The sequence below is a fragment of the Pleurodeles waltl genome, chromosome 5, assembly GCF_031143425.1.
Source record: "Pleurodeles waltl isolate 20211129_DDA chromosome 5, aPleWal1.hap1.20221129, whole genome shotgun sequence".
NCBI classification, from domain to species: Eukaryota; Metazoa; Chordata; class Amphibia; order Caudata; family Salamandridae; genus Pleurodeles; species Pleurodeles waltl.
The window spans coordinates 918,233,620-918,261,478 of NC_090444.1; the positions used below are offsets into that span (position 1 = coordinate 918,233,620).

At 47.4% G+C, this 27,859-nt stretch overlaps 1 protein-coding gene across 5 annotated transcripts in view; it reads right to left on the bottom strand.

Annotated features, from left to right (window-relative positions):
- MAP4K3 (mitogen-activated protein kinase kinase kinase kinase 3) overlaps positions 1 to 27,859 on the bottom strand; it is a 960,603-nt gene that overhangs the window by 193,877 nt on the left and 738,867 nt on the right. For all 5 annotated transcript variants that reach the window (XM_069235044.1, XM_069235047.1, XM_069235048.1 and 2 more), the window contains one exon: positions 27,507 to 27,678. In XM_069235044.1, the coding sequence (XP_069091145.1) occupies positions 27,507 to 27,678 (172 nt within the window). The remainder of the gene's footprint in view (positions 1 to 27,506; positions 27,679 to 27,859) is intronic.

Genomic DNA, 27,859 nt, shown 5'->3' on the forward strand with positions numbered 1-27,859 from the left:
CTGGCTAGCTGGAAGATGTTGAAGAGGACTGGAAAAGTGTATGGAGTACAGTGCGTGGAGTGGACCAGACAGCTGTCTTGTAAATGTTAGCTATAGGGAGGCTACCTAAAAAAAAAAAAAAAAAAGCCCTACAAGAGCTTCTGAATTTTATGAAAGGGGTTTGTCCTGTGGATGTAATATATGAGGGCCCTTTTGACATTAGTACTTGAAGATCTCTTTCTGCCACTGAATCTGGATGTGGAAAGGAAACCAGGAGTTTGATGGTTCAACTGAGGTTGAAGGTAGAGACCACCTTTATGATGATTTTGGGGTCTGTCTTAAAGACTAGAACTACCCTATCTTTGAAAACATGGAAGAACAGTTCTTCCAAGGTTAGGGCCTGAAGCTGATTCACATACCTGAGGGAGGTGAAGGGCCACTAGGATGGCTACCATCCAGGAAAAGAACTGGAAAAGGCACGAGTGAAGTGGCTCAAAAGAAGGGTCTATAAGCTTTGTGAGAAACCATGTTGAGGTTCCACTCACGGGCAGGCCCTCCATGAAAGCCTTAATGACTGAAACCCTGAAAAGTGAAGTGTGTTCTCTGATTTCAAGGTAAGCAGCAAATGTGGCTAAATGAAGGCTGATGGAAGTATAAGTGAGGCCTGAATTCCACAAGTGAAGCAGATAACAGACAATGTCTTGCACTAGTGTACTGAGCGAGGGTCAATGTGCCTGGAAAAACAGTAGTGAACTAACCTCTTCCATTTGGTTGTATAGCAGGCTTGCATTGTAGCTCTGCATGCCTCTTTAAGGATGGTAATGAACTCCAGAGCGAGGGTGAGATAGCCAAATTCTCAGCCCTCAGGAGCCAAACTGCAAGATTGAGCTGCCTGGGGTTTGGGTGTCTGACTGTGCCTTGGCTCTGAGTGAGAAGGTCTGGCCGGTTGGGGACTAAGGACAGTGTGAAGAAGGTGGGGAACCAGGGCTGACTGGTCCATGTGGGAGGCACTAGGATGCGAGTGAGGTATGTTTAATGAAGCTCTAGAACAATGCATTGAAAAAGCAGGAGAGACACAAAAGTGTAGGAAAATATCCTGACCAGTTCATCCATAGTGCACTGCTCATGGACTGTGGGTGTAAGATTGTGTTTTCCGCAGTGGCGAAGAGGTCTACATCAGGAAACCCCCAAAGATTGAAGTAGAGGAGTAGGACTTGTGGGTGGAATTCCCACTTGTTGCTGCATCCTGCTGAGTAGGTCTGCAAAGTCTTTGTCCACTCTCGGAAGGTACTGCCCTCGTAGATGGACTCTGTAGTGGAATAGCTACCACCAAATGCCTTGTGCTAGCGCCGGCAACTGTGGCGAGTGTGTATCGCCCTGTTTCTTTAGGTAGAAAATGGTGTTCATGTTGAATGTGCGAATGAGGGCCACTTTATGTTGAACGTGACTGATGAATGCTTTGAATGCCACATGAATGGCCATCAGCTCCAGGTAGATGATGTGGAGAATGTGTTGATGGGGTTCCCACATACCCTGACGAGTCATCTCCTGTAAATGTGCTCCTCACCCTGTAAGGAAAGCGTTCTTTATGATGGTCACCTGCAGAATTGGGTCGAGAAAAGGCAAGCCCTGCAACAGATTGTTATTGTTTCACCACTGCACAGAGTGATAGGTGAAGCCCCATATCAATACTAGATATTCTCAGAGACCCTGTTTGAGACCATTATGTAGCTAGGTACTATCGTAGTGCATGTGTAACCAGGCTTGGTGAACTATGGCAATACAGGAGGCCATCATGACGAGGAGGCAGACAACAGTGCTGATCGTTATTTGGTGATTTGGTTGAAAAAGAAGGGCGCAATGACAGGAAAGCCTGAACCCATGCAGGGCTGGGACAGGCTTTCCTGCTGACTCAGTAGCCCCCTAGGAAGGGCTGGATTTGAAGAGGCTCAAGGAGGGATTTTGTGTTATTTATGGAGAACCCTAGATCATACAGAAGGTCTGGGTATGAGCCAAGCACTGTTTGGTTGCGCTCTTGAGCAGTCAGTCTTCCAAATAAGGAAACAACTGGATACCCGTCCTCCTGAGATGAGCAAGTACCACAGCAAGTTACTTTGTGAACCCCAAGAGGAGCTCTTTGATCTGAAAATGCTGGCTGCTTACCACAAACCAGAGGTACCGACAATGTGCAGGGTGGATCAGGATGTGAAAGTAGGCATCTCTCAGGTCAAATGCAGTCATGAAGTCTCATTGCTGTAGCAGATGGTTAACACTGTGGTGCGTCACCATGTGGAAGTGCTCTGACTGTATGCACTTGCTTACGGGTGTGAGGTCAAGTAAGGACCTGAAAGGCCTGTGGTTCTTGCTGATAAGAAAGTAGAGTGAGTATTCTCCTTTGTTGCACCCTTGTGGCAGTACAGGCTGTATTCCCCCTTTCAATCGAGTGTCTCTGCTTCCTCTTAGAGGGGTCACTAGTGTTCTGGATAGAGAACGTGTTTGCCTGATGGGATGTTTGTTGGGGTTGTGGTTACCTCCAAGCAGTAGTCCTGGCCTACAATGCTGAGGATCCATTGATCTGAGGTCATTTCTACCCAACATGGAAGAAACCCCTACAGTCTTCCTCCGACAGGTGTAGTGTGATCGGGGTGAAGTGTGAGTGTATCAGTGTTTTGCGGGGCAACTCTTTTAGTGGCACTGCCCTCTCGTCTACCAGAGGAGTTGTTATGCCCGTATCCCCTCTGGAATAGCCCTGTGTAGGGGTTTGCTGGGTCTGTTTACTCTGAATGGAGGTAGAGACTTCAAGGGAGGTAGACTTGGTGCTTCCACAGTACTGGGGTTTGCAAAAATAGCCAAAGGGCGAAGGTGTCTAGAGCGCACCCATGGCTTTGGCTGTGTCCGTGCCTTTTCTTTTTAAATTTTCTGGAGCATCTGGTCATCATTGGGCCAGAAGAGGTGCTCCCCATTGAAGGGCAGGTTGAGCAGCTGCTTTTCCACTTCTGGCTTAAAGCCAGAGACACACAACCAGCCATAGCATGGAATGAGTAAGCTTGAGTTGATTCTGCATGCAGAAATGTCTGCGGAATCTAGGACACACCGAATGGTTGTGTTAGATGTGATTTTCCCTTTGGTGACAGGGTCGTGAACTAATTTCTGGTACTGCCGCGGAAGGCATTGAAGGAGCTCTTCCACTTCATCCCTGTGGGGATGGTTGAACATGGAAAGCAGGGCGATTGAATTGGAGATATGCCAATGGGTGGCTGACTGGGCTGCAATGTGTTTACTGGAAGCAATGTTCCTGCTCTCCTTGTCTAAGGGTGGAGTGTCACTTGTGCCCTGAGCGTTGCCACACTTATGTGCTGTGTGCAGAACCAGAAAGTCTGGGGGTTGGGGTGACCTCTGATGTAAGGAGGATCTGAGGAAGAAACTTTATATTTCTTGTCCACCCTAGGAGGCACCACTCAGCTTTGACTAGCTCCTCAATGTTTGAGGAGCGATGTGAGGAAATACCTCTTTTTGTATGGTCACCCGCCATTGGAAATGGATAACGTACCTATAAGTCTCTAATAAATAGCATCTTGGTACCTAAGGCATGAAAGTTAGAGAGGTACCCCAGGGTTTGCAGCACTAATTGTGCCACCCTGGAGGTCACTCACGTGAAACAAGTCCCCCAGTCCACCACTGTAGACTGGTAGAGCAGTCCTCCACTTTTAGCCTGACTTTGCCACTGAAAACAATGGCTAACCAGCGCTTCCCCAGTACTGGTGTGCAAGTCAAAACTCTGGCAGGCCTACCGAGCCCTAAAGGCAAGGTGCAACATATGGAACAGGAAGAATATCTATTTTACATAACCTGACAGTAAAACTCGAGATTTTCCCATTTTTACTGTGGAAAGACTTAGTCGCCCAATTGGTGAGTACAGGGTTACACTCTGGTTCCTCAGCTGTGCTAACTCCGGAAGAGTGCAACCAAAATGGGCACTCCAAAGTATCAAACAGCTGGTTACATTAAGCCAGACTTGTATCTCAAGTTGAAATTAATGTAACTTATTGCAGTACACAACTTTAGCTAAGCTGACACTTTCTGTCTTTGGTGGTAAAATACGCCTACTGCCGTGGCAACGGCCGCCAAAAGACCGTTGCCGCGGCTACCAGCCATCCACCGTGGAAATCTGTCTGTGGCCATGCCGGCAAATGGAGGTAAGGTGGCGTTGCTGCCAGCAGCAGCGCCACTCCAGTAGACCGCCGCCTGCCGTATTATGACATTAATACGGCCTGGTGGTGTTCTGCTGGTGGACATTGCTGCTGGCAGCAGCGCCCCGTCCTGTCTCCTGTCGGAGGACCCCCTGACTACAGGTAAGTCGGGTCTGTGAAAGGGGTGGGGGTGTTGTGGGGGTGTATGTCTGTGCGTGCGGGTGTGTCTTGTGTGTGTGTGTGCGCATGTATGGATGTGTGAGTGCGTGTATATTGAGTTGTGTGTGCGTGTATTAATGTAAGTGTGCGCAGGTGTGTGTGTGAATGGATGTTTGCATGTGTGGATGTATGTTGGTATGGGTGTGTGAAGCAAGGGGTGTGTAGGAGGGGGTATGGAATGGAAGGATGGGGTTGGGGGGAAACCCCTATCAGTGACAGGGAAGGGATTCCCTGCCACTGATAGTGCCTACCACCATAGTTTTCATGGCGGTAAGGATGCCACGAAAACCATGGCGGTAGGCGGGGTCATAATCCAGCAGGTGGGCAAGTGACTACCGCCGAGCTGGAGAGTGAAGTCTCCAGCCCGGCGGTTGTTAACGCTGTGCCGGTCGGTGTGGTACATTGGCAGTTTGGCTTTAGCCAAACCTCCAATTTCATAGAATGGAGAAAAGTACCGCCAGCCTGTTGGCAGTACTTTCCTCCATACTTACGCCAGCCGCCAAGGTCATAATGACCCCCATGGAGCCTGCTCCACGAGACAGCTTTCTGCCCTCCTGGAGAGATGTGCAAACGACTCTTGATAAGAACAACAATGAGGGATTGCAGGATAGGGGGTTGTCACGTCCCTCCTGCAGAAAGCCATTTAGGTGTTAACCCCCAAAAGCCAGGTTTCAAAGGTGAAGCTGCCTTTGAAGAGCAGATGCGGGCACCAGGTGCGAAGACTGCCCCATTTTTGAGGTAGACAGACTGGCACGAGGAGCAGAGAGGGGGAAACTGTTGTAGTTGGACTCTTGCTCTAGGCAAGACTGCTAGTTTAAGAATGACAGTACTTATGTTTGTAGGCGACTATGCCTATCCTACAACGAGTCGCAGCTGTCATCCCAACCCTTCCAGCTCAATAGCAGCACCTAAAAAAAAAAAAAAAAAACAGTAAAAGGTGATTTGTGGCAGCCTTTACGCATGGTTTCGAAAGTTTGACATCCCAGGGAGTGTCGTGGTTAAACATAGATTACCCCTTTCTCACAGATATATCATGTCTCATCCAAACACAGGCAATAACGAAGATGCAGTGAAGGTTCAGTGGTTTTTATTTAACACAACTGCAATCTGTGAAGAGTTACATGGGCTGCAGAAATTAGGATAATGAACAGTGCAAGAAACAGAATTGTAAAGACAAGAGCCATTATTACAAAGACCCCCACTATCTTGCAATAACATGAAAAGACATGGAGTGTATGATATGTCTTAATACCCTATCATGATAGGCCTAACCTCCTACCTAAAGGAGAGCTCAGTATGTTAAACCTAATCTGCAAATGCCATGTCCAAGAAAGGAGCCCCCAACCCTCGTTACCTTGGAATGAGGTCTCTATCTCAGACTCCGCAGGGACACGAAGAATGAGTCAGCGTCAAGATGACGTGCAGCATCGATATCAGCGATGGTGGAGATGCCCTCTGGTCGGAATCCCTCTGATTATTGGTCTAAAGTATGATGTATTTATACAGATCTACTTGGACCCCTGACATAGGTGTGTTCCCAAACAATAGATAACAGGCATGCTTGGGGCGAAAATTAATATAAACAATTCCCTCGAAAGCATGGAGAGGGAAAGTCCCTAAGTGTGAACACCTACTGTTTGTTTGTCTTTGTCACTTGATCTTGACTCCTTAATGCGGTGGCACTGATAATGCAAATCATAACAAGTGGCTTAACTATAAACAAGGCAGCCACCTTAGAAGAATTAAATAATTAAATGGGCTAAGACAGAGCAAGCTAAGTAGGTTAAAAGTCACTAGGTGACGGGGGCAAGAGTCTGCAAGCCAAAGGCTAAGCTAACTCCTGTTATCCCATTAAAACAAACTGGATTCAATATAAAACCAGCTGGCAAACTAGTTTCCGCAGGGATGTGTTGCCCTGAGATAGCTTTACCCCAGGGGTGGGCTAAGGAAGTCTGAACAATGAGACAGTGGTCTCGCCATCTTTGGAGTGGGCAGAATGGTGCATCTTGGGATAGCCAGATGCCACACTGTACATGTAGTGGTCGCTATGTAAGAGGGAACCTGGTAGCCCATTGGCTAGCAACTGCATTCTACCCTGAGGGCATTTTCGGGCAACCCTGTCAGCCAGACCTCAGATCTCAACCGATTTGGAAGAAGGAATGAAGGAGGACTGCCCTACTGCACTGAGGGACTAGCAAGGAGAGGCAGCACTGATGAGGACTGCACATGGTGGCTAGCAAAAAGTGTGACAGTGCCTGCAGTGTCCTGCTCAAGGAGAAGTAATCTCCAGAGCCCAGTCAAGACAAGAAAACTCCAAGGGCCAGCTACTGGCCTCATGTTTGCAGCACAGAGACACAACAGCTGAAGAAGCCTGCTGGGGCAAGCTGGAAGCCCAAGCTTTTTCAAGCTGCTACCACCGCCATTGTGGAGCGTAGACGATCAAGACCCGATGCACAGAGCTGCCCCAGAGATCAGCTGTTTGAGAGTGACTGGGACCCGAGAAGGCGACTCAGGAAGGATAGGCCTGTGACAAAGAGCGACTGGTAGTCCCATGGTGACTAGACTACGGCCAGACAGGTTAGGTCTTTGTGGGACATCGACCCTGCAAGCAAGATCCCCTCTCCGTGTTCGTGACGAGGAATCTCTGCAAGACCACTGTCGACCCTACAACATCCTTAGAGCATTATTAGCATCCTTCATCCCTTGCTTCATAGGAACTCATTGCAATGTGGATACAGTGCCTAGAACTGTTGGAAGGATTGCTCCTCCTGCTAAGGGTAACTGTTCTGGAGGACCTTGCAGATCGCCTAAGCTAGCTTCCTGTCAGAGTTGATTGCCCCAAGTAATTCTAACCAACCGCACTGACACGTAACTTTTCCTTGAAAGAGTTTAGAAGTGTTCAACTAGTTGGCTTGCCAAGGCTTGTTCACAGTTCGGTGATACTGCACTCATTCATTATTTCTTGTAAAATCCATATTTCCGGAACCTTTCGGTTGATCTTTTTCATTCTGGTGTAAATTTTCTTTAAAATGCAATCTGTTTTTATAAATTGGCGTCGGATTGGAGTGTTGTGTTGATTCTTCTGCAATCGTTTTGGTGCTGTTTAATTGCTTAACACTTGTTCCTCTGTGTAAGCATTGGTACTCAGTCCCACAGCTATCCAGAATGGAGCTGAGGATTTGATATTTGAAACCCAAGGTACCAAAGGATTTGGTGTGTGTATTACATAGTAAGGTTGCACAATCATCCCATTTAATACTCCCCATTTCCTCACAAGCGGACCTAAGCATGTCCATGACCATGGGTTAGAACTGGAGGGAGCGCTGTGGGGAGGAGCGAAATCCCCATCCTCTTGGACATTATGAAACTACACCTGGTTAAAGACTGCATTTCGATGAAGTACCTCATTATACGAGATGTTATTATCTCGAGGGGACAGTTTGGCAGGATAAAGGTCTGGGTTACTGGGCGCCAAGTGTATCAAAGTTGTAATCATCCAAGGAAACATCCTGAGGATCAGGCTCGAAAGGGGCCTCATAAGAATCTAAAGGATAGGAAGAACAACCTCACCCCCACCCGAGTGATGAATGTAAGGAATCCCCAAGTGAGTGTGGTGAGGGGTGACCCTGTAGGAGAGGAGAAGGAAGAGGAGAGGACAGAAGCAGTGGTAGCAGGGTGGGGGTGTGGGGGGGGGGTGGTGGAAGAGGAGGAGGACAGGATCTAGGTGCTAGAAGACTGGTGCCCTGATCCTGGAGCTTTGAAGCCTTGGCTGTTGGTTCAGGCTCAAAGGCGAGATCCTCCTCAAAAGTTAGCTTCCTATTGTGAGGAGCCGTGCCCAAAGCCTTAGGGGTGGGCTGTGTGAGGGGATCATGCCAGTCTGCAGACGGCTCCGGGGCTGCTTCTGCTTGGTGTTGAGTTCTTGTTGCAGGTGACGCAAGATCAGTTGCTCTTGGACATCAGAGGTAACTGAGGATGGAGATTTAGGTGTCGGCCTCTTTGACAGCGAAGATGGTTTCTGGTCTGCCGAAACCAATTGCATTTCTAGCACCAATGAAGATGCCAGACCCAAGGTTGGCTTAGAGGCCGGTTTCGGCACCAAGGATACACTCAGCATGGAGGTTGCCTTCGATGCCAGAGTGTAAGGAAATGCCTCCTTGGCATGGTTACTCCCTGACTTTTTGCCTTTGCTGATGCCAAGTTATGACTGAAAGTGTGCTGGGACCCTGCTAACAAGGCCCTAACACCAGTGTTCTTTCCCTAAACTGTACCTTTGCTTCCACAATTGGCACAGCCCTGGCACTCAGGTAAGTCCCTTGTAAATGGTACCCCTGGTACCAAGGGCCCTGGTGCCAGGGAAGGTCTCTAAGGGCTGCAGCATGTTTTATGCCACCCTGGGGACCCCTCACTCAGCACGTGCACACTGCCTCACAGCTTGTCTGTGCTGGTGGGGAGAAAAAGAGTAAGTCGACATGGCACTACCCTCAGGGTGCCATGCCAACCTCACACTGCCTGTGGCATAGGTAAGTCACCCCTCTAGCAGGCCTTACAACCCTAAGGCAGGGTGCACTACACCACAGGTGAGGGTATGTGAGCACTATGCCGCTACAGTGTCTAAGCAAAACCTTAGACATTGTAAGTGCAGGGTAGCCATAAGAGTATATGGTCTGGGAGTTTGTCAAACACGAACTCCACAGTTCCATAATGGCTACACTGAAAACTGGGAAGTTTGGTATTAAACTTCTCAGCACAATAAATGCACACTGATGCCAGTGTGGAATTTATTTTAACAAGCACCCAGAGGGAATCATAGAGATGCCCCATGAATACCAATCCGACTTCTAGTGTGGGGCTGACCAGTTTCTGCCAGCCTGCCACAACCAGACGAGTTGCTGGCCACCTGGGGAGAGTGCCTTTGTCACTCTGTGGGCAGGAATAAAGCCTGTACTGGGTGGAGGTGCTTCACACCTCCCCCTGCAGGAACTGTAACACCTGGCGGTGAGCCTCAAAGGCTCAGCCCTTTTGTTACAGCACCACAGGGCATCCCAGCTAGTGGAGATGCCCGCCCTTCCGGCCACTGCCCCCACTTTTGGTGGCAAGGCTGGAGGAGATAATTAGAAAAACAAGGAGTCACCCACAAGTTAGGACAGCCCCTAAGGTGCCCTGAGCTGAGGTGACCCCTGCCTTTAGAAATCCTCCATCTTAGTGTTGGAGGATTCCCCCAATAGGATAAGGAATGTGCCCCCCTCCCCACAAGGAGGAGGCACAAAGAAGGTGTAGTCACCCTCCAGGACAGTAGCCATTGACTACTGCCCTCCCAGACCTAAACACACCCCTAAATGTAGAATTTAGGGGCATCCCAGAACCCAGGAAATCAGATTCCTGCAACCTGAAACAAGAAGGACTGCTGACCTATAAGCCCTGCAGAGACGATGGAAGACGACAACTGCTTTGGCCCCAGCCCTACCGGCCTGTCTCCTGACTCGAAAACCTACAACCAGAGACGCATCCAACAGGGACCAGTGATCTCTGAAGCCTCATAGGACTGCCCTGAATCCCAGGACCAAGAAAATCCTGTGAGCAGCGGCCCTGCTCAACAACCAGCAACAAACTTGCAACTTTTCTACAACTTCAAAGACCTCACTCTTCCCGCCGGAAGCGTGAGACTTCACACACTGCATCCGACGGCCCTGCTCGAGATCCAGAGAACTAACACCACTGGGAGGACTCCCCAGCGACTGCGACCCCGTGAGTAGCCCGAGACGACCCCCCTGGACTCCCACAGCGATGCCTGGGAGAGAATCCAGAGGCTCCACCTGACTGCGACTGCCTGTAACAAGGGACCCAACACCTGGACCAAGCACTGCACCCGCAGCCCCCAGGACCAGAAGGAACCGAACACTTCAGTGCAGGAGTGACCCCCTAGGCGACCCTCTGCCTAGCCTAGGTGGTGGCTGGCCAGAGAAGCCCCCCTGTGCCCTGCCTGCACCGCTAGAGTGACCCCCGGGTCCCTCCACTGAAACCAAAACAAAACCGGATACCTGCTTTTCACACAGCACCCGGCTGTCTCAGTGCCGCTGAGGGTGTGTTTTGTGTGCCTACTTGTGCCCCCCCCCCCCCCCCAAGTGCTCTACAAACCTGAGGACACGGGTACATACCTGCTGGCAGACTGGAACCTGAGCACCCCTGTTCTCCATAGGCGCCTATGTGTTTTGGGCACCTCTTTGACCTCTGCACCTGACCGGCCCTGAGCTGCTGGTGTGGTAACTTTAGGGTTGCCTTGAACCCCCAACGGTGGGCTGCCTATCCCCAGGAACTGAGTCTTGTAAGTGTCTTACTTACCTCACAATCTAACCAATACTTACCTCCCCTAGGAACTGTTGATTTTTGCACTACTTTTAAAATAGCTTATTGCCATTTTAACAAAAACTGTATTTGTTATTGCTCCAATTCAAAGTTCCTAACTTACCTGTGTGGAGTACCTTGCATTTTATGTATTTACTTCAAATCCTGAACTCGTGGTTCTAAACATAAATTAAGAAAATATATTTTTCTACATAAAAACTATTGGCCTGGAGTTAAGTCTTTGAGTGCGTGTTCCTCATTTATTGCCTGTGTGTGTACAACAAATGCTTAACACTACCCTCTGATAAGCGTACTGCTCGACCACACAACCACAAAATAGAGCATTAGAATTATCTAATTTTGCCACAGAGAGCGGCAAAGGCCTTTCTGCCTTTTAATTGGGACCCAGGCCTCCCCAAATTATGAAGAAGGTCAAACCTCAGTTCCTGACCCCACTTTTGGTGGCAGGACTGGCAAGACCATTAGTTGAATTAGGAGGAGTGCCCACTTCATGCTAGTCCCACCCCTGAGGTGGACGAGCTGAACTGGACACTACTTGTTACATTTCTCCATCTTGTTTGGAAGGAATTAGGCCAATAGGGTTAGGGCTATGTCCACTTCCCAAAAGAAGTGGCCGTAAGAAAAGTGTAGTCACCCTAAAGGTTAGTAGCCCATTGGCGACCACCTGGCACCCCTGTAGCACTCTTGAATTCAGTACAAGTGGCACCCTTGAACCCAAGAACTCAGATTCCTGATGACCTAGGATGACCTAGGAAGAACCAGACACTACAGCATCACAACAGCAGAGAAGACTGAAGACACCAACTGACTTCACCCCCCCCCCCCCCCACCCCTTTACCGGCCTGTATACAGCCCTCATTGTTTCGGCATCAAAAGTCGACCCATCTTGCAGCCAAGTGACCTCCAAAGCCCTGGGAGGACTGCCTGCCTTCAACCAAAACCAAGATCTCCCGTGGGCAGAAGCAGCCAACTTTAAAGAAAAAGAACTCTCTCCTGAGGAACCACAAAACTGCACATGGACTCACGTCTGCACCCAACACCCAAGGCCTGAGTGGCCCACCGGTCCTGTTAAGGTTCTTAAGCGATTCTGAGCCTGAGTTCACCTGGGTTGACCTCTGCCGGACTCAGTCTTGAAGCCTTCAGCATCAATCCGAAGACTCCCCCTGACAGCGACCGCCCAGTAAGCTGTTTTCCGATGTCAAAGGACACCCCTCCATACAGAGCCCCTGGACCTTGGGGAGCTGGTCCCTGAGTCCTTCAACACCTGAACACAAGAGGGCAGCTGTGGGTTTCCTTCATTCAGCGTCCTTGCCTGAGCTTGCAGCCTTTTTCCAAAACTGACCTCCTCCATTGACTTGCACTGGGTGCCCGACGTTGTGTTGGCACTCTGCACCCAGCCTCCCCTGGGCAGCTGAGGATGTAAGTCTGGTGCTGTCTTGAAGCCCCCAGTGCTTGCCTCAATCACAGGAGATCAACCCTTGACACTGCTTTACTCACCTGTGAGCAGTGCATATTTAGTCACCCTCATTCTCCATTGGTTAACAATGGGCACCTGATGCCGAATTTGACCTCTGCACCCGGCTGCCACTGTGCTCCAGGGGTTACACTCTTGGTGCTGACCTACAACCCAGAGACTGGATTTATAAGTTGAGTATTTACCTGCAAAACTGCATTTTTGTTTTCCTCCCATAGGTTACCATTGGGGACTCGAATAATTGCATTGTGTCGATTTTTTAAACTGAAAAGTTTTTTAAATTAAAAACTGCTTACCTTATAACGAAGTTTTTTGGTTCAAAGCTTATATAAAAGCAAATGTTATTTTTCTAAATTGGCCTTGGATTTATTCATTGAGAGTGTATCTCATTTATTGCCTTCGCGAGTACATACAACCAATGCATAACACAACTCCTTGATAAGCCTAAATGCTCGCCCACACTGCCACAAATAGAGCATTAGTCCTATCTACTTTTGCCTCTGCAATACCAATTGGGGATCCACTGGACTCTCTGCACAGTGTACCTAATTTCAGTGCACTAAATAGAGAGCCAGCTTCCTACAGACCATGTATTTTTTCCTGTGGGTTTGGAGAAGTTTGAAGACAAGCAACAGCAGAAAAAAAAAACAATCTAGCAATGGAGCCGAAGCCCATGTGTATTACCAGTAACAGATGGAGTCACTATACCTCGATAATCAGTCTTCTTCGAAAATAAACAAGTTGCACGCATCTGAGCCAAGCACTAGAAAGCAGGGGTACACAACATGTATATCCACAGCTACACAACCCATGAACATACCTTTCTTACCTGGAAACATTATTAACTCTATAAATAATCACCAAGCAACAGTAAAAAAAATATATATAGCTGGTATCCTTGGATTTACTCACCATGAAATAATACCAAACATGTGACCAGCCAAAGAAGCGCTAAGTTCAGAGTATAGACAACATCTGCTAAACAGATCGTGAGGAAGGCCACCTCCAATGAACAGACGTTTTTGGTGGGGTGAGCCAGAAGACTCTGAGGCCCAGGTTTATGAGTCATTTCAAAGCACATAATAATGAAGAAAAATTCTGTCAGATTTGTTTTGTAAAAGCCAAGCGAAAAAATCTTCAATGTTGATCAAGAGTTTATATAGAATAGCGTGATGCGGGCTGTTGTCTGAGAGAATTTTGTTTGTCCTAGTCAGCATTAGCTTCCTTTGAAGAATCAAAAAGCATCAAAATGCTAATCACTAAATATATTTAAATTAAATATCCAACTTAATTTTTGCAGTAAAGAGGGTTTGACCCAGAAAGCAACCGTCAGCTTGGTATGAACAATGCTCTGACGTAACGCAATTAAAAGTCAAAGGGCCTTAAAGAACAAGCATGATAAGGTTCAAATCATGCACTCAACAAGTGAAGCAAAATAAAATTTAAGTCACCTCAACTAGCCGTCAAGGTATGGCACAACTGAACAAATTACTTACCTTCAGTAACACTTTTTTTCTAGTAGAGACTATCTATGCAGATATCTCAACCTTAGAATATTACTCAAGAGTGAGACTGCATGTGGAAAATCTTAAGCGGTATCACTGCGCGTCAGTGGGTGGCGCTCACAGCTCCACACTGACATCGTCCACGCAGGATGTGATGTGTGTAGTTCCCATATAGGCGCCACCATGGAGCCCTGACATCAGTTTCTGTTGTGACTATTTTTGCACCAAGAATTCTGAGCTACGTCAGAAGGATGTTGTTTACCAGAATACAGAATCTAATAGGATTGTTCAGGCCAAACAACCAGTCCACAGAGCGGGAAAATGAGAGAGTTGGATATTTACTAGAAACTTTTTTATCAAAGGTAAGTAACATGCTTTTCTAATGGAGACTTCCAACTGCAGATTCCTCACCTTACAATAGAAACCAAAGCAATCCCTCTCTGGGGAGGGGTTTGTGAGCAGGCTCAAATCAAACACTCCTGGAGGACAGAACGGGCAAAAACAGTCTTGACGGACCTGACTGTCCAAGCAGTATTGTTTTGTTAATGTGTGGCTTGACCCTGATTTAGCAGCTTGGCAGTTGTCCAGGACATTGACTCCATGTGATAATGCATTAGTATGAGCCTCATCACTGTTAGAATGGGCCTGCAAGCCCTCAAATAGTTGCTTCTTAGCAGATATTAATACACAATATAATCCATCAGGAGATGGTACATTTCTGCACTGCCTTGCCTTTTGTTCGCACCAGCGAACCCAAATAAAGCTGAATATTCATTCTGTGTTCTTTGGAGCAATCAACGTAAAAGGACAGGATTCTTTCTAAATCCTGAAGACTGAGCCTCTCCTCTTCCTTAGAAGGATGATTTGAAGTGACAAATTGCTGTAGCATGCTGTTTTGGCTGACATGGAAGGGAGTCACTACCTTCGGTAGAAAGAAGGCACGAGTCAGAAGAACCAGTTTGCATGGGTAAAGGCTGGTGTACGCAGGGTTAAGTTAAAGAGCTTGGAGCTCACTGACCCTCCTTGCTGATGCAATGGTCACTAAGAAGTCGTAGAGGACCACTATGCAGGGTTCAAATGGGGAACACATGAGATGTCAGAACTAAACTGAGATCCCACTGGGGAATACCAAACGGGATAGGAGGGAACAAATGTAAGCTCTTTAGAAAATGAGTCACAACCAGTGGCTTGAAAGCGGGAGGGCTGATCCAGCAACCTCAAAAAAGCAGATATGGCAGAAAGTTAACCTTTAACAGTGCTCAAAGAAAGGCTTTTCCAGGCTAACAGTACACACAGCAACTCCCACACACAGGAAGAAACTGGCTCAACTTGATGTACGGAACACCAAGCCATAAACTTGCCACAAAAGTAGGTGTATACAGTTTTTGTTGAAGGCTGTACGGCTGCCAAGATGACATCTCAGATTTCGGATGGACGCTCAAAGACACTCAATTGTTGAGGCTCATGATGGTGAAGAGTGAACAGGTGTAAGATCCTAACCTCTTGCTGTGACAGGAGATCCTCTTAAAGGGTTAGCCTGATCGAAGGACCGACGCTCATGCCCAAGAGGTCTGGACCAAGATCTCCGTGTCCAATCCCGAGCCACTAGGATGATTGGGTCCTGATAGTCAAGAAAACTTGGGCTAAGAGTAGTATCAATGAAAAGGCATACAGGAGTACCAAGATCCAAACTAAACAGAATGTGCCTCAGAGCGAGAGCTGCTTTGGAATTTTCAACGTTCAGGAGGGCTGATGTGCGTTCTCAGAAATGGCTAACAGACCAAGCCAAGGTTACCCCTTTAATGGAAAAGACTTCATGCGACTTCCGGGTGTAGACCCCATTTGTGGACCACAAGGCAGACAGTTCAGTTTGTCCACCCTGGTGCTGAGGGATCCTGCCAAGTGCTGCATGACCAGGAATATGTCCTGACACTCTAGCCATGCCCAGAGGCAAACAGCCTCTTGGCATAGGGTCTGCTACCCCACTAACCCCTTTTGCAATACCAAATGGTGGTGGGGTTGTTGTTGATGAACACTGTAGAGCTTCCTGGTGTGTGTTGGACACCTATGACAGTGGTTCCCAACCCTTATGACTTCCGTGGATACCCACCTTATCATTACTGGATCCCAAGGCCCTTCACTGAATCATAATAGGAATCCAGGGACCCCCTACTGAGTCATTACTGAAAGCGAAGGACCTAATCTGTTAATATTATTAAATTTGTTAATATTATTTAATTTTCTGAGGAGTAGCGGACCACCTAAGGAGGCTTTGCGTACCACAGGTTGGGAACCACTGACTAATGGTGTTGGCACCTTGTACCAGGTCCAGGCAACCCCTATTAGTGAATGAAGATAGTGTCTAGGAAGTCAGGGTCCTCTAGAAGTAGCTGTGGATGAGCAGCCAAGACTTATCTAGGAGACATGCAAAGCTTATGGAGTACCACAACAGTCACACAGTAACTTATCACACATGGAAGGAACCACATAGTGTTACAAAAATAAAGGTGCTTTATTATAGTAACACATTAAATGGCTTATAGACAGTCCCCAAACTTACAGAGTAATAATTAGGAATGGGCACAAGAAACAGCAAGCATTGGTAAGAATTAGTGAAAAATACTTAGGTCCCCAGGGGAGGACCAAACCATATGTAGGAAGGTACCCTCTTTTTGGCATGGGTACCCCCAAGTTTTGCTTGCTGTCTGTGTTTTGACTGTGTTCCCTCGGATCCTGCGAACCAGGACCACAGTGACTATTGTCTCCCTGTAAATTTGGTTGCTTAGGACTTTGCACACCCCACAATTGGCACACTGATGGCCCCATATAAGTCCCTAGTATATGGTACTTAGGTACCGAGGGCATTTGGGCAGCAGGGGTTCCCCATGGGCTGCAGCATGTGTTGTGCCATCCATGAGAGATGATGCAAAATGTGTCTGCAGGCCTGCCACTGTAGCCTGTGTGAAAAGGTGCATTCACCCTTTCACTACAGGTCATTGCACCAGGTCAAGTAAGTCACCCCTATGGCAGCTGTCCTAGCCCAGACGGCAGGGTGCAGGTACCTGTGTGTTAGGGCACCCCTGCATGAGCAGAGTTGCCCCTGCAAGCTCCAGCTCCTTTTCCCTGGGTTTCGTAAGTACGGGGGAGCCATTTTACCCATGTACTGGACACAGTTCACTACCTGTGCCCTGCTACATAGTGATAACTCCGAACCTGGGCATGTTTGGTATCAAACATGTCGGAATCATCCCCCAATACTGTTGCCAGCATTAGTTGTATGATTCCATGCACTATGGGGAATCTTTAGAGGACCCACAGCATTGCTCCTACTAGTCTACTGGGGTGTTCAGGGCAGCGCATGCTGCTGCCACCCTCAGACAGGTTTCTGCCCTCCTGCTGCTTGACCAGCTCAGGCAGAGTAAGGCAGAACAAAGGATTTCTTGTGTGAGAGGGAGGTAACACCCTCTCCCTTAGAAATAGGTTTTACAAGGCTTGGGAGGGGTAGCCTCCCGAAGCCACCGGTATGCTTTCAAGAGCACATTTTGTGCCCTTCTTGCATAAACCGGCTTGCACCAGACCAGGGATCCCCGGTCCCTGCTCTAGAACGAAACTAGACAATGGAAAGGGGAGTGACCACTCCGCTGTCCCTCACCACCACAGGGGTGGTGCCCAGAGATCCTCCAGGTGGCCACTTGATTCTGCCAGCTTAAATCCAAGGTAAACAGAGGCCCCTGGGAGTACCTCAGTGGCCAGGTCAGGCAGTTGATGTCACACCCCCCTCCTGATAGGTGGTTATCTTGTTAACAACCAATCCCCCTTTTTGGGAAATTTAGGTTTCCCTCTTGGGTAGGTCCTCAGATTCCACATGCAAGATTCCAGCAGGGCTCCTCTACATCAACATCATCTTCTGGCCACCAGGACTGCAAATGGACCCTCCAGGAACAGACAATCTGCAACTCCAGCGATGACTCCACTCAGCAACATTGTTTCTCCTGCTCCTTCCAGCAACTGCAGCATTTCCCTGGCTGTGCATCCTATGAGGGTGACGAGTTTTCAGCCTGCAGAAGAAGTAAGAGTCACAGTGCCCAGGGGTAATGTCCTGCAAGGAGAGGTAAGGGTTCACCATCTCCGAAGTTGGACAGCGGGCAGAGAAGACCAAGGGAACCACTCCAGACTACCAACTGTGATGCAGGATCCACGCGGTTCCAGAGGAGAGCAGATCCACGCAGCCAGATGTCATTGCTGTAGGTGCCTGCAGATGCAGGGGAGTGACTACTTCACCGTGAGGGAGATTCCATTTTGCTTCTTGGTGCAGGCTGAATGGTTGCCAACTGCAGAAGATGCACAGGTAGGGAAATGTTTCAGTTGCTGGAAGCAGCCAGAGAAACAATGTTGCAAGGTGTGAGGTAGTCTCGCGAGTTGCAGTTTTGTCGGTTGGTTCCTGAAGTGTCCAGTTATGGTTCCAGTGGCCAGAAGTAGATGTAAACTATGCAGAGGAGTCCTGGTAGATTATTGCACTTTGAATCTGGGAACCCATCCCCAAGATAGTCCCTAAATAGCCCTAAATAAGAGTTTGGTCACTTTGTACTGTGACGACCTATCAGGAGGGGTCTCTGACGTCACCTGCCTGATCTGGCCACTCAGAAGCTCCCAGTGGCCTCTGCATATCTTGGTTTCAAGATGGCAGAATCAAGTGGCCACCTAAAGGAGATCTGGGCATTACCCCTGGAGTGGTAATGGTGGTGTCCAGTTTCGTGCCAGAGCAGGGACCAGGGTCCAAAGTTGGTGCAAATCTGTTTATGTAAGGGCTGCGGCGGCATGGGCTGCCTGGAAAACCATGGAAGACTGATAGGAGCAACACTGAGGGGTCCTCTACGGAGTCCCCAGAGTGCATGGAATCACGCAACCAATACTGGCAACAGATCTGGGGTATGATTCCGACATGTTTGATACCAAACACATTCAGGTTCAGAGTTACCATTATGTAGCTAGACATAGGCAGTGACCTGTGTCCAGTACATGGGTAAAATGGCTTCCCCACATTTACGAAGTGCAGTGCAATTGAACTGTGGTTTGTAGGGGCATCTCTACTCGTGCAGGGGTGTCCTCACACACAGGGACCTGCACCCTGACTTTTAGGCTTGAAGGGCCTACTATAAGGGTGTCTTACATTGACCTGGTGTAGTGACCTGTTGTAAGGAAATGCCTCCTTAGCATGGTTACGCCCTGACATTTTGCCTTTGCTGATGCTAAGTTATCACTTGAAAGTGTGCTGGGACCCTGCTAACCAGGCCCCAGCACCAGTGTTCTTTCCCTAAACTGTACTTTTGTCTCCACAATTGGCACAACCCTGGCACCCAGCTAAGTCCCTTGTAACTGGTACCCCTGGTAGCAAGGGCCCTGATGCCAGAGAAGGTCTCTAAGGGCTGCAGCATGTCTTATGCCACCCTAGGGACCCCTCACTCAGCACATGCACACTGCTTCACAGCTTGTGTGTGCTGGTGGGCAGAAAAAGACTAAGTTGACATGGCACTCCCCTCAGAGTGCCATGCTAACCTCACACTGCCTGTGGCATAGGTAAGTCACCCCTCTAGCAAGACTTACAGCCCTAAGGCAGGGTGCACTATACCACAAGTGAGGGCATAAATGCATTAGCACTATGCCCCTACAGTGTCTAAGCAAAACCTCAGACATTGTAAGTGCAGGGTAGCCATAAGAGTATATGGTCTGGGAGTTTGTCAAACACGAACTCCACAGTTCCATAATGGCTACACTGAAAACTGGTAAGTTTGGTATCAAACTTCTCAGCACAATAAATGCACACTGATGCCAGTGAACAATTTATTGTAAAATACACCCACCCTGAAAACATACCCGACTTCCAGTGTGGGCTGACTAGTTTTTGCCAGACTGCCACACACCAGACATGTTGCTGACCACATGGGGAAGAGTGCCTTTGTCACTCTGTGGCCAGGAACAAAGCCTGTACTGGGTGGAGGTGCTTCTCACCTCCCCCTGCAGGAACTGTAACACCTGGCGGTGAGCCTCAAAGGCTCATCCCCTTTGTTACAGCGCCACAGGGCATCCCAGCTAGTGGAGATGCCCGCCCCTCCGGCCACTGCCCCCACTTTTGGCAGCAAGGCTGGAGGAGATAATTAGAAAAACAAGGAGGAGTCACCCACCAGTCAGGACAGCCCCTAAGGTGTCCTGAGCTGAGGTGACTCTTACTTTTAGAAGTCCTCCATCTTGTGGATGGAGGATTCCCCCAATAGGATTAGGGATGTGCCCCCCTCCCCACAGCGAGGAGGCACAAAGAGGGTTTAGCCACAAGGCCTGTAGCCATTGGCTATTGCCCTCCCAGACCTAAACACACCCCTAAATTCAGTATTTAGGGGCCCCCAGAACCGAGAAAGAGAGATTCCTGCAACCTAAAGAAGAAGGACTGCTGACCTGAAGCCCTGCAGTGAAGACGGAGACGACAACTGATTTGGCCCTAGCCCCACCGGCCTGTCTCTCTACTTCGACGAAAAACTGCAACAGCGACGCATCCAACAGGGACCAGCGACCTCTGAAGCCTCAGAGGACTGCCCTTCATCCAAAGGACCAAGAAGCTCCTGAGAACAGCGGCCCTGTTCAACAAACTGCAACTTTCTGCAACAAAGAAGCAACTTTAAAGACTTCACGTTTACACTCTGCACTCGACACCCCCGGCTCAACCTGCGGAAAACTAACACTACAGGGAGGACTCCCCGGCGACTGCAAGCCCCTCACTCAGCACATGCACACTGCTTCACAGCTTGTGTGTGCTGGTGGGCAGAAAAAGTAGCCAGAGTTTACCCCCCTGAGCCCCCACAGCGATGCCTGCAGAGGAAATCCAGAGGCACCCCTGACCGCGACTTCCTGTAACAAGGGACCCGACGCCTGGAAACAACACTGCACCCGCAGCCCCCAGGACCTAAAGGAACCGAACTCCAGTGCAGGAGTGACCCCCAGGCGACCCTCTGCCTAGCCCAAGTGGTGGCTACCCCGAGGAGCCCCACCTGTGCATTCCTGCATTGTTGAAGAGACCCCCGGGTCTCCCCATTGTTTTCTACACAAAACCCGACGCCTGTTTGCATTCTGCACCCGGCCGCCCCTGTGCCGCTGAGGGTGTACTTTCTGTGCCTGCTTGTGTCCCCCCCCCCCCGGTACCCTACAAAACCCCCCTGGTCTGCCTTCCGAGGACGCGGGTATTTACATGCTGGCAGACTGGAACCGGGGCACCCCTGTTTCCATTGAAGCCTATGTGTTTTGGACACCTCTTTGACCTTTGCACCTGACCGGCCCTGAGCTGCTGGTGTGGTAACTTTGGGGTTGCTTTGAACCCCCAACGGTGGGCTACCTTGGACCGACCTTTGAACCCTGTAAGTGTTTTACTTACCTGTGAACTTAACATTTACTTACCTACCCCAGGAACTGTTGATTTTTGTACTGTGTCCACTTTTAAAATAGCTTATTGCCATTTCTTTCAAAACTGTACATGCTATTGTGATTATTCAAAGTTCCTAGAATACCTGAGTGAAATACCTTTCATTCGAAGTATTACTTGTAAATCTTGAAACTGTGGTTCTTAAAATAAACTAAGAAAATATATTTTTCTATATAAAAACTTATTGGCCTGGAATCAGTCTTTGAGTGTGTGTTCCTCATTTATTGCCTGTGTGTGAACAACAAATGCTTAACACTACCCTCTGATAAGCCTACTGCTCGACCACACTACCACAAAATAGAGCATTAGAATTATCTTTTTGTGCCACTATCTTACCTCTAAAGGGAACCCTTGGACTCTGTGCAAACTATTTCTTACTTTGAAATAGTATATACAGAGCCAATTTCCTAGACATGTGATGAAAGGGTGCATGCAACTTTTTAAGCAGGCTAAAACGGCAGGCCTGCAGACACATTTTGCATGGGCTCCCATGAGTGGCATACCAGTATGCCAATTATGGTGTGCACAAAGGTCCTAGGTAACCAAAGGTTGGAGGGAGATAGCACAACCACTAGGGTCCTGGTTAGCAGGATCCCAGTGAAAACAGTCTAAGCACACTGATAGCAGGCAAAAAATGGGGTTACCCATGTCAAAAAAGGGTAGTTTCCTACAAGCACCTGAACCAGCCTTCCCTTGATGGATGGGGGGGGAAGCCTTTCAACAGTACATGGATCGTCCTCAGCTCCAAAAGACTGATGTAGAGCAATGTCTCCACCCAAGACCAGATTCCTTTGATATCCATCTCTGTGTGGTGGCCACCCCATCGCAGAAGTGATGCATCGGTCACCAATGTCATGTCTGGGTGAGGGAGAGGACTCTAACACTGACCCAATCGAGGTTCAGCAACCATTCCTGTTGATCTTTTGTAGACTCCTCCGAAAGGTTGACCAGATCAGAGAGATTCCCCTAATGCTTTATCACCAGCAGAATGCAGGAGGTTATTAGTCCCAGTAGCCTCAGAGTCAGTCTCACAATAATTCATGACTGAGGATTAAAAAAAAAGTTACTTACCTTCAGTAACACCTTATCTGGTAGAGACTATATAGCTGCAGATTGCTTACCTTAGAATACTCCCCAGATGTCCGACTGAATCTGGAAAATTTCGAGCAGTACCTCAGAGTGCCAATAGGGGGCGTTGTTTGGCTCCTTATTGGCGTCCATGACAAAAGGGACGAGCGTGGTGCATGTATGGATGTCACCCCAGCACGGTGACATCAGTTTCTGACAGAAGCACAGAGCCATATCAGAATGCTGATGGACTAACCAGCAGGGGTTACCATATGTAGAGAAATCCATTCGCAGAGCAGAGGATGGGAGGGTCAGTAAGGAATATGGGGCTAGAAAGAGTTTCTACCAGATAAAGCTTTATCGAAGGTAAGTAACTTCTTCGTCTGATAGAGACTTCTAGCCGCAGATTCCTACACCTTTGAATAGACCCCAAGTATTACCTCCCTGGAGTGTGAGAATGAATTGGACCAAGAAGTCCTGCAGGACCAAACAGGCAATGTGCCCATCATGACAGACCTGATGCCCAAGCAATAGTGCTTGGTGCACGTGTGACGATGCCCACAATGCTGCCTAACTGATGTCCAGAACAGGGACTTTGAAAGCTAACACAGTGGTCGCAGCCTTGGTTCTGGTGGAGTGAACACGTAAACCCTCAGAGGGATTGTATTTAGGACAATAGCAGATTTCTATGCAGAGCACTTTCCATCTTGCGACAATCTGTTTCTGCACAGCCTTTCCTTTCTTACCCAATGAATAGCCGATTGTCCACCCGGAATTCTCTAGTACGATCAATGTAGAACAATAATACTCTCTTTGGGTCCAGACCGTGTTGTATCCGCTCTTCTTTAGAAGGGTGAGGCAGGGCAAATAATGTAGGTAAGGTGATGCATTGGCCTGCGTGGAAGGAAGTCACCACCTTCAGAAGGAAGGACGCACAGGTTCTCTGGACCAGTTTGTCTAGGTAGAAGTTGTGTAAGGAGGATGGACAGAGTGCTTGCAGCTCGCTGACCTTCCTGGCTGATGATATGGGTGCCAGAAAAACAATTTTCAGGGTAAGTTACCGTACTGGACAGTTGTACAGTGTCTCAAAGGGTGTGCACATAAATGTTAAGACCAGATTGAGGTCCCATTGGGGTATAATGAATGCTCTTGGGGGAAACAGGTTTTTTTCTTCCTTTGAGGAAGGTGGGTCCGGCAACTGCAAAAAGACCAATCTGGTTGAGAAGTAACCCCAAAAAATCCCCTGTCAATCGCACAGCATCTTCAGCCTCCTTGAGTATCTTCAGAATCCTGTATACCTTGCATTAGGACCACTTCAAAGAAATTAATGATAACTGGTCACTAAGACTGAATCTGGACTGGAAAATGCTTTTCTTCCGAAGGTATCTGTTCCATTTGACTCTGGAGGCCCCCCTGACTGGCTTTCTACTGGAGCTGCCCACCCAAAGTAGTCATAATGTTTTGAAGAAAACGTTTCTAAGTGTCAAATTCTTTCAAAAGTCTTGATTTATTGTTTCTTTAAAAACCTATATCTCTGGAACCCTATGGTTTATCTTCATTTTGGTGTCAATAAATTTATAAAAACAGTCTCTTAAATCAATTGGTGTCTAGTTTCTCAAGACTTGTGTTTCTTTCTTCTTCAGTTGTTTTAGTGGTGGCTAAATGGTTTACACGTATTACTTTGTTGAAGCCTGACTGCTCAAAGCCACATTTACCCAGGATTGAGTTAGTTTGACAAAAGAAACCTGACTGGTCCTAAGTCGGGTTGGAAGTGTATTACACAGGAAGGTCTCACAACCACACCATATAATACACCTTATTGCCTCACAACAGACATTGTCATTACCCCCCTCCCCACATTTGGAAGGACTCGGTCTCTCGAACGGTGTTAGGGCATCATCGTCTCAGCGTAAGACAAGACATGAAGTTTAGCATTACAAGATGGTATCAGTGTGCCGTCAGAAGGCATGACCATGGCTTGGGGTTCGAGGCTGGATGCGGAAACAGATACTGAGGGCCCAACTGGTATTGGGGGCAGACTCTTCAGCAGTAACCCAGGTGGGGCACCTCAGCTCCATAGGACTGAAGGACCACCACAGGGAGTCTGTAGCCCGAAGATGGAATGCATAGCCTAATAGAACTTCTTAAGATCAGAAGGGTCTCGCTGGATATTGCGATCTCATAGAGGCGCAGAGAAGACCGGCTACCAGCTCTGCAGATGGAGCAAGGGAGAAGGGCCTAGAAGCACGGGACCTGCTAGGGGAAGCTAAAGAACGCTTCAACTTCTTCTCTTAGTGCTTACTGGATTTACCAGACTTCAACGACTTTGTTGACGACTGCTTGCGAGACCGGCACTGTGACCTTGCCCAAGACCTCCCCCGGGATCAGGACCGGAAACAACATGGGGCTTTTTTGTGCCATACCACCAGGAGCTTTATCGCTTCCTTTGAGGATTGCCCTCGGGTGCATTGACCGACAGTCGGCACAGGCCCTGGAGTCCTGGTCCATCCCCAGGTACCAAAGGCAGACTAAGTGGGGATCAGACAGAGACATCTGCCTGTGGCAATCTACACAAGGTTTAAAACCCGTAGGTGTACTGGGGACATGTACCTAGCACACTGGGAGAATAAGCTTAAAAAAGGGTCAACAAAAAGGTAGTCAAAAATTGACCAAATTCCTTTCCGTATCCACGCTGATGGCATTGAAATGAAGGAACTGAATTCAGTGCACCATGCACGTTACATTTGGGGCGAAAAACAATTATGCAGAGCCAACAGTGCCATCTAACGGCACACAGAGGTATTGCTCATGATTTTCAGGATCCAGTCTGATGCCTGGGGAATATTTTAAGGTGAGGAATTTGCAAATGGAAGTCTCTATCAGAACATTCTTGCAGCTTCTGAAATTCCCTCTGAATCAGAGGAGGATGAAATAAGGTCCATGCAAAAGGAGGCTGTGTAGAACACAGTTATGGAACATCTGCTGTGTTAAGGCTAAACCATTCCTCAGTAAAGGGCTCGCAGAACTCCAAAGCTTTAGACCAACAAGAATTAGGGATTACTTTTTTCGCATCAACCACAAATCCAAAGACACTTTCCCCTGCATAACATCTTGGTGTTCTTGCAAAATTTTAATAAGGAATGTCCAATATTTCATTTGAGCATTCACAGTCATGATACCTTACCAACTCATGTTAAAAAGAAAAATCTAATGCGTGTCTGGATCTACGAATAGAGTTGACCCAAACTTACAAAAGCAGACACAGAAAGCCCAGTAGTGCACATTAATTGTGACTGACCCAGTATGTGTTCAGAATAACACTTTATCTCAGATCCTCGTGGTAATAACTATATGAAACTGAACCTTAGGACCATGTAAATCAGAAGCACAGTGCAGACCCCATGAAAGCTGAAAGGTCAAAATGATCAACAGAATCTTTTCAAATGAGCTCTCTTCACCCAAATATTTTACATTTCCTATTGTATTATACTAAAACAACAAATGGTGAATGAATATTTCAGAGCAAGAAATAAAACACACTGATTTATTTCTCACACAGCGTACACACATGCAAGGTAACTGGCAGGTAGTTCACAACAACACTATAACAGTTACGGTCTGTCATTCAAGGGGGGTGGTTTTCATACAACCTCACTCCCCAACAATCCTAGAACCAGTGGGTTATTGCTTTCTTTGCGATGTCCAGAAGGCATTACCAACCCCTTATTGGTGAGATCAATGCAACAACATGGGACTGCTGGACCAGAACCTTCTGCAACCCTTAAACAGTGATGCGATTTGTGCAACGCATTAGGTGGGGTTTGCATTTGGACTTACCGAATCCTGAAGTTCAGTTTTGTAGAGCAATGATCACAGATTGTTTGTCACTGCCCCGGGCTATGGATATTCCTTGGCTTAGTTATGTCAGCACTTTATTTTGTAGCCTAGGAATTGGGGAACTTTTTAATGCTCCCAACTCTACTCCAGCTGCGACAATAGACAGAACTAAGGAGTTATATTGGTGCCATATTTCTGAACTGAACTTGAGTAGGGAGGTATCTGGGGAACTTATGAGTTTGCCGTTGCAGCCACTTTATCCTATGCTGTATCTTTCAATTGTCTCCTCAGAGCGGCATAGATTTTTATTGACCAGATTTCGCTTGAAGTCTATAAATTTTTTAGTCTCATTTCCTACCCAAGTTACCTGGTTTAAAAAACGTTTGCTGGGTACTTGTGGCGGTTTTACTCCCCAAACACTGCACTTTATTTTCTGTAACCTGTATAGTGTACCAATGAGAATGATTCTTCACCCTGTGCTTCTGGCTTCAGGTATTAGATCAAGTTTAACAGCATTTTCATAATTGCATGATTTGGGCTGTGGAGCAACAGTTTATGCTGTGCTAAATGTTATACTTAGCTCTATCTGAATTTGTAAACTTTATCAGTATTTTTGAATTATTCGTTTTTAACTTAATATTTACACTATTAATTTATTTTATGTATAATTATTTTACTGTTATGATTTTTATTGTTCTGCTGAATCGAATAAAGTATTTTTGACTGAGTGACTTACCGAATGGCTTCAACCACAAAGTTGACTTCTCCATGGAGCAAGATTGAGCCCATGCCTACAAGGAGGAATGGTATTTAATTGAGAGCTGCGGCTAATTCTTATATTCAGAGATGTACAGCTTTGTTTTTCTGTCCCAATCGCCTCTGAGTGCATGAAGGCACATTTGTCGCAAAATTCAGAGTCGTATCCCGAGCCCAAACACCAGAGACCCACCTCATTCAGGTCCGTGAAAAACGTCTGCTTTCTATACCCGTCATGTAGAAGAGAATGTTGTTTGCTAGCACACTGGATTTAGTTTTGGAGTTGTCAGAAGACAAAATAAATTGAGAGCAGAGTGCTGGATCTGCGTCCGAAGGTATGGAAAGAAAGGAACACAGATGCAGCTTTAAGAGGAGCCAAGACAGAGTCATGCGGTGCCACCTAATGGCACGCTGTGCCATTGCTGGGTCCAGTCGGGCGCACAGGGACTATTCTAAGGCAAGGAATCTGTGGTCAGATGTACCATCAGAAAGAACAATTATGACAGCAAAAAATAATAATATAATTTACTATACAAAAACCCTAAAATGTTATTTTGCTATGTTCTGAAAAATACAATAATCTAGGAAGAAGTGATAGATCTAATGTATAAAGTTTTCAAAATCAAAAAGGAAAATACCACACAAACCTGTTTCTGTGAACCACGAGGAAGTAGAATTTGGGTTAACCGTCTCAAACCGCACCACCTGGTTGAAATCTGTGCCTCTACTGACGCTAACGCAAACCAAAGGATACTCCTGCTCCGGAACTACCAACATCTCAAACATTGATAGAGGACAAGGAAGAGGAAAGTCCATATGCTGCATGAAAAGAGCAACAAAAAACAAAGTCTCAATTTTGCAAAAAAAAGTTTAAACTTTTTTTTTTTTTTTTTTAAGATTTGGTTGTTCAATGTCAGTTCTCCTATATTGTAATCCATGAACAAGTTATTTATTTTTGGCAACGCCTTTTCTGGTTGAGACTCTATTAAATCGCAGATTT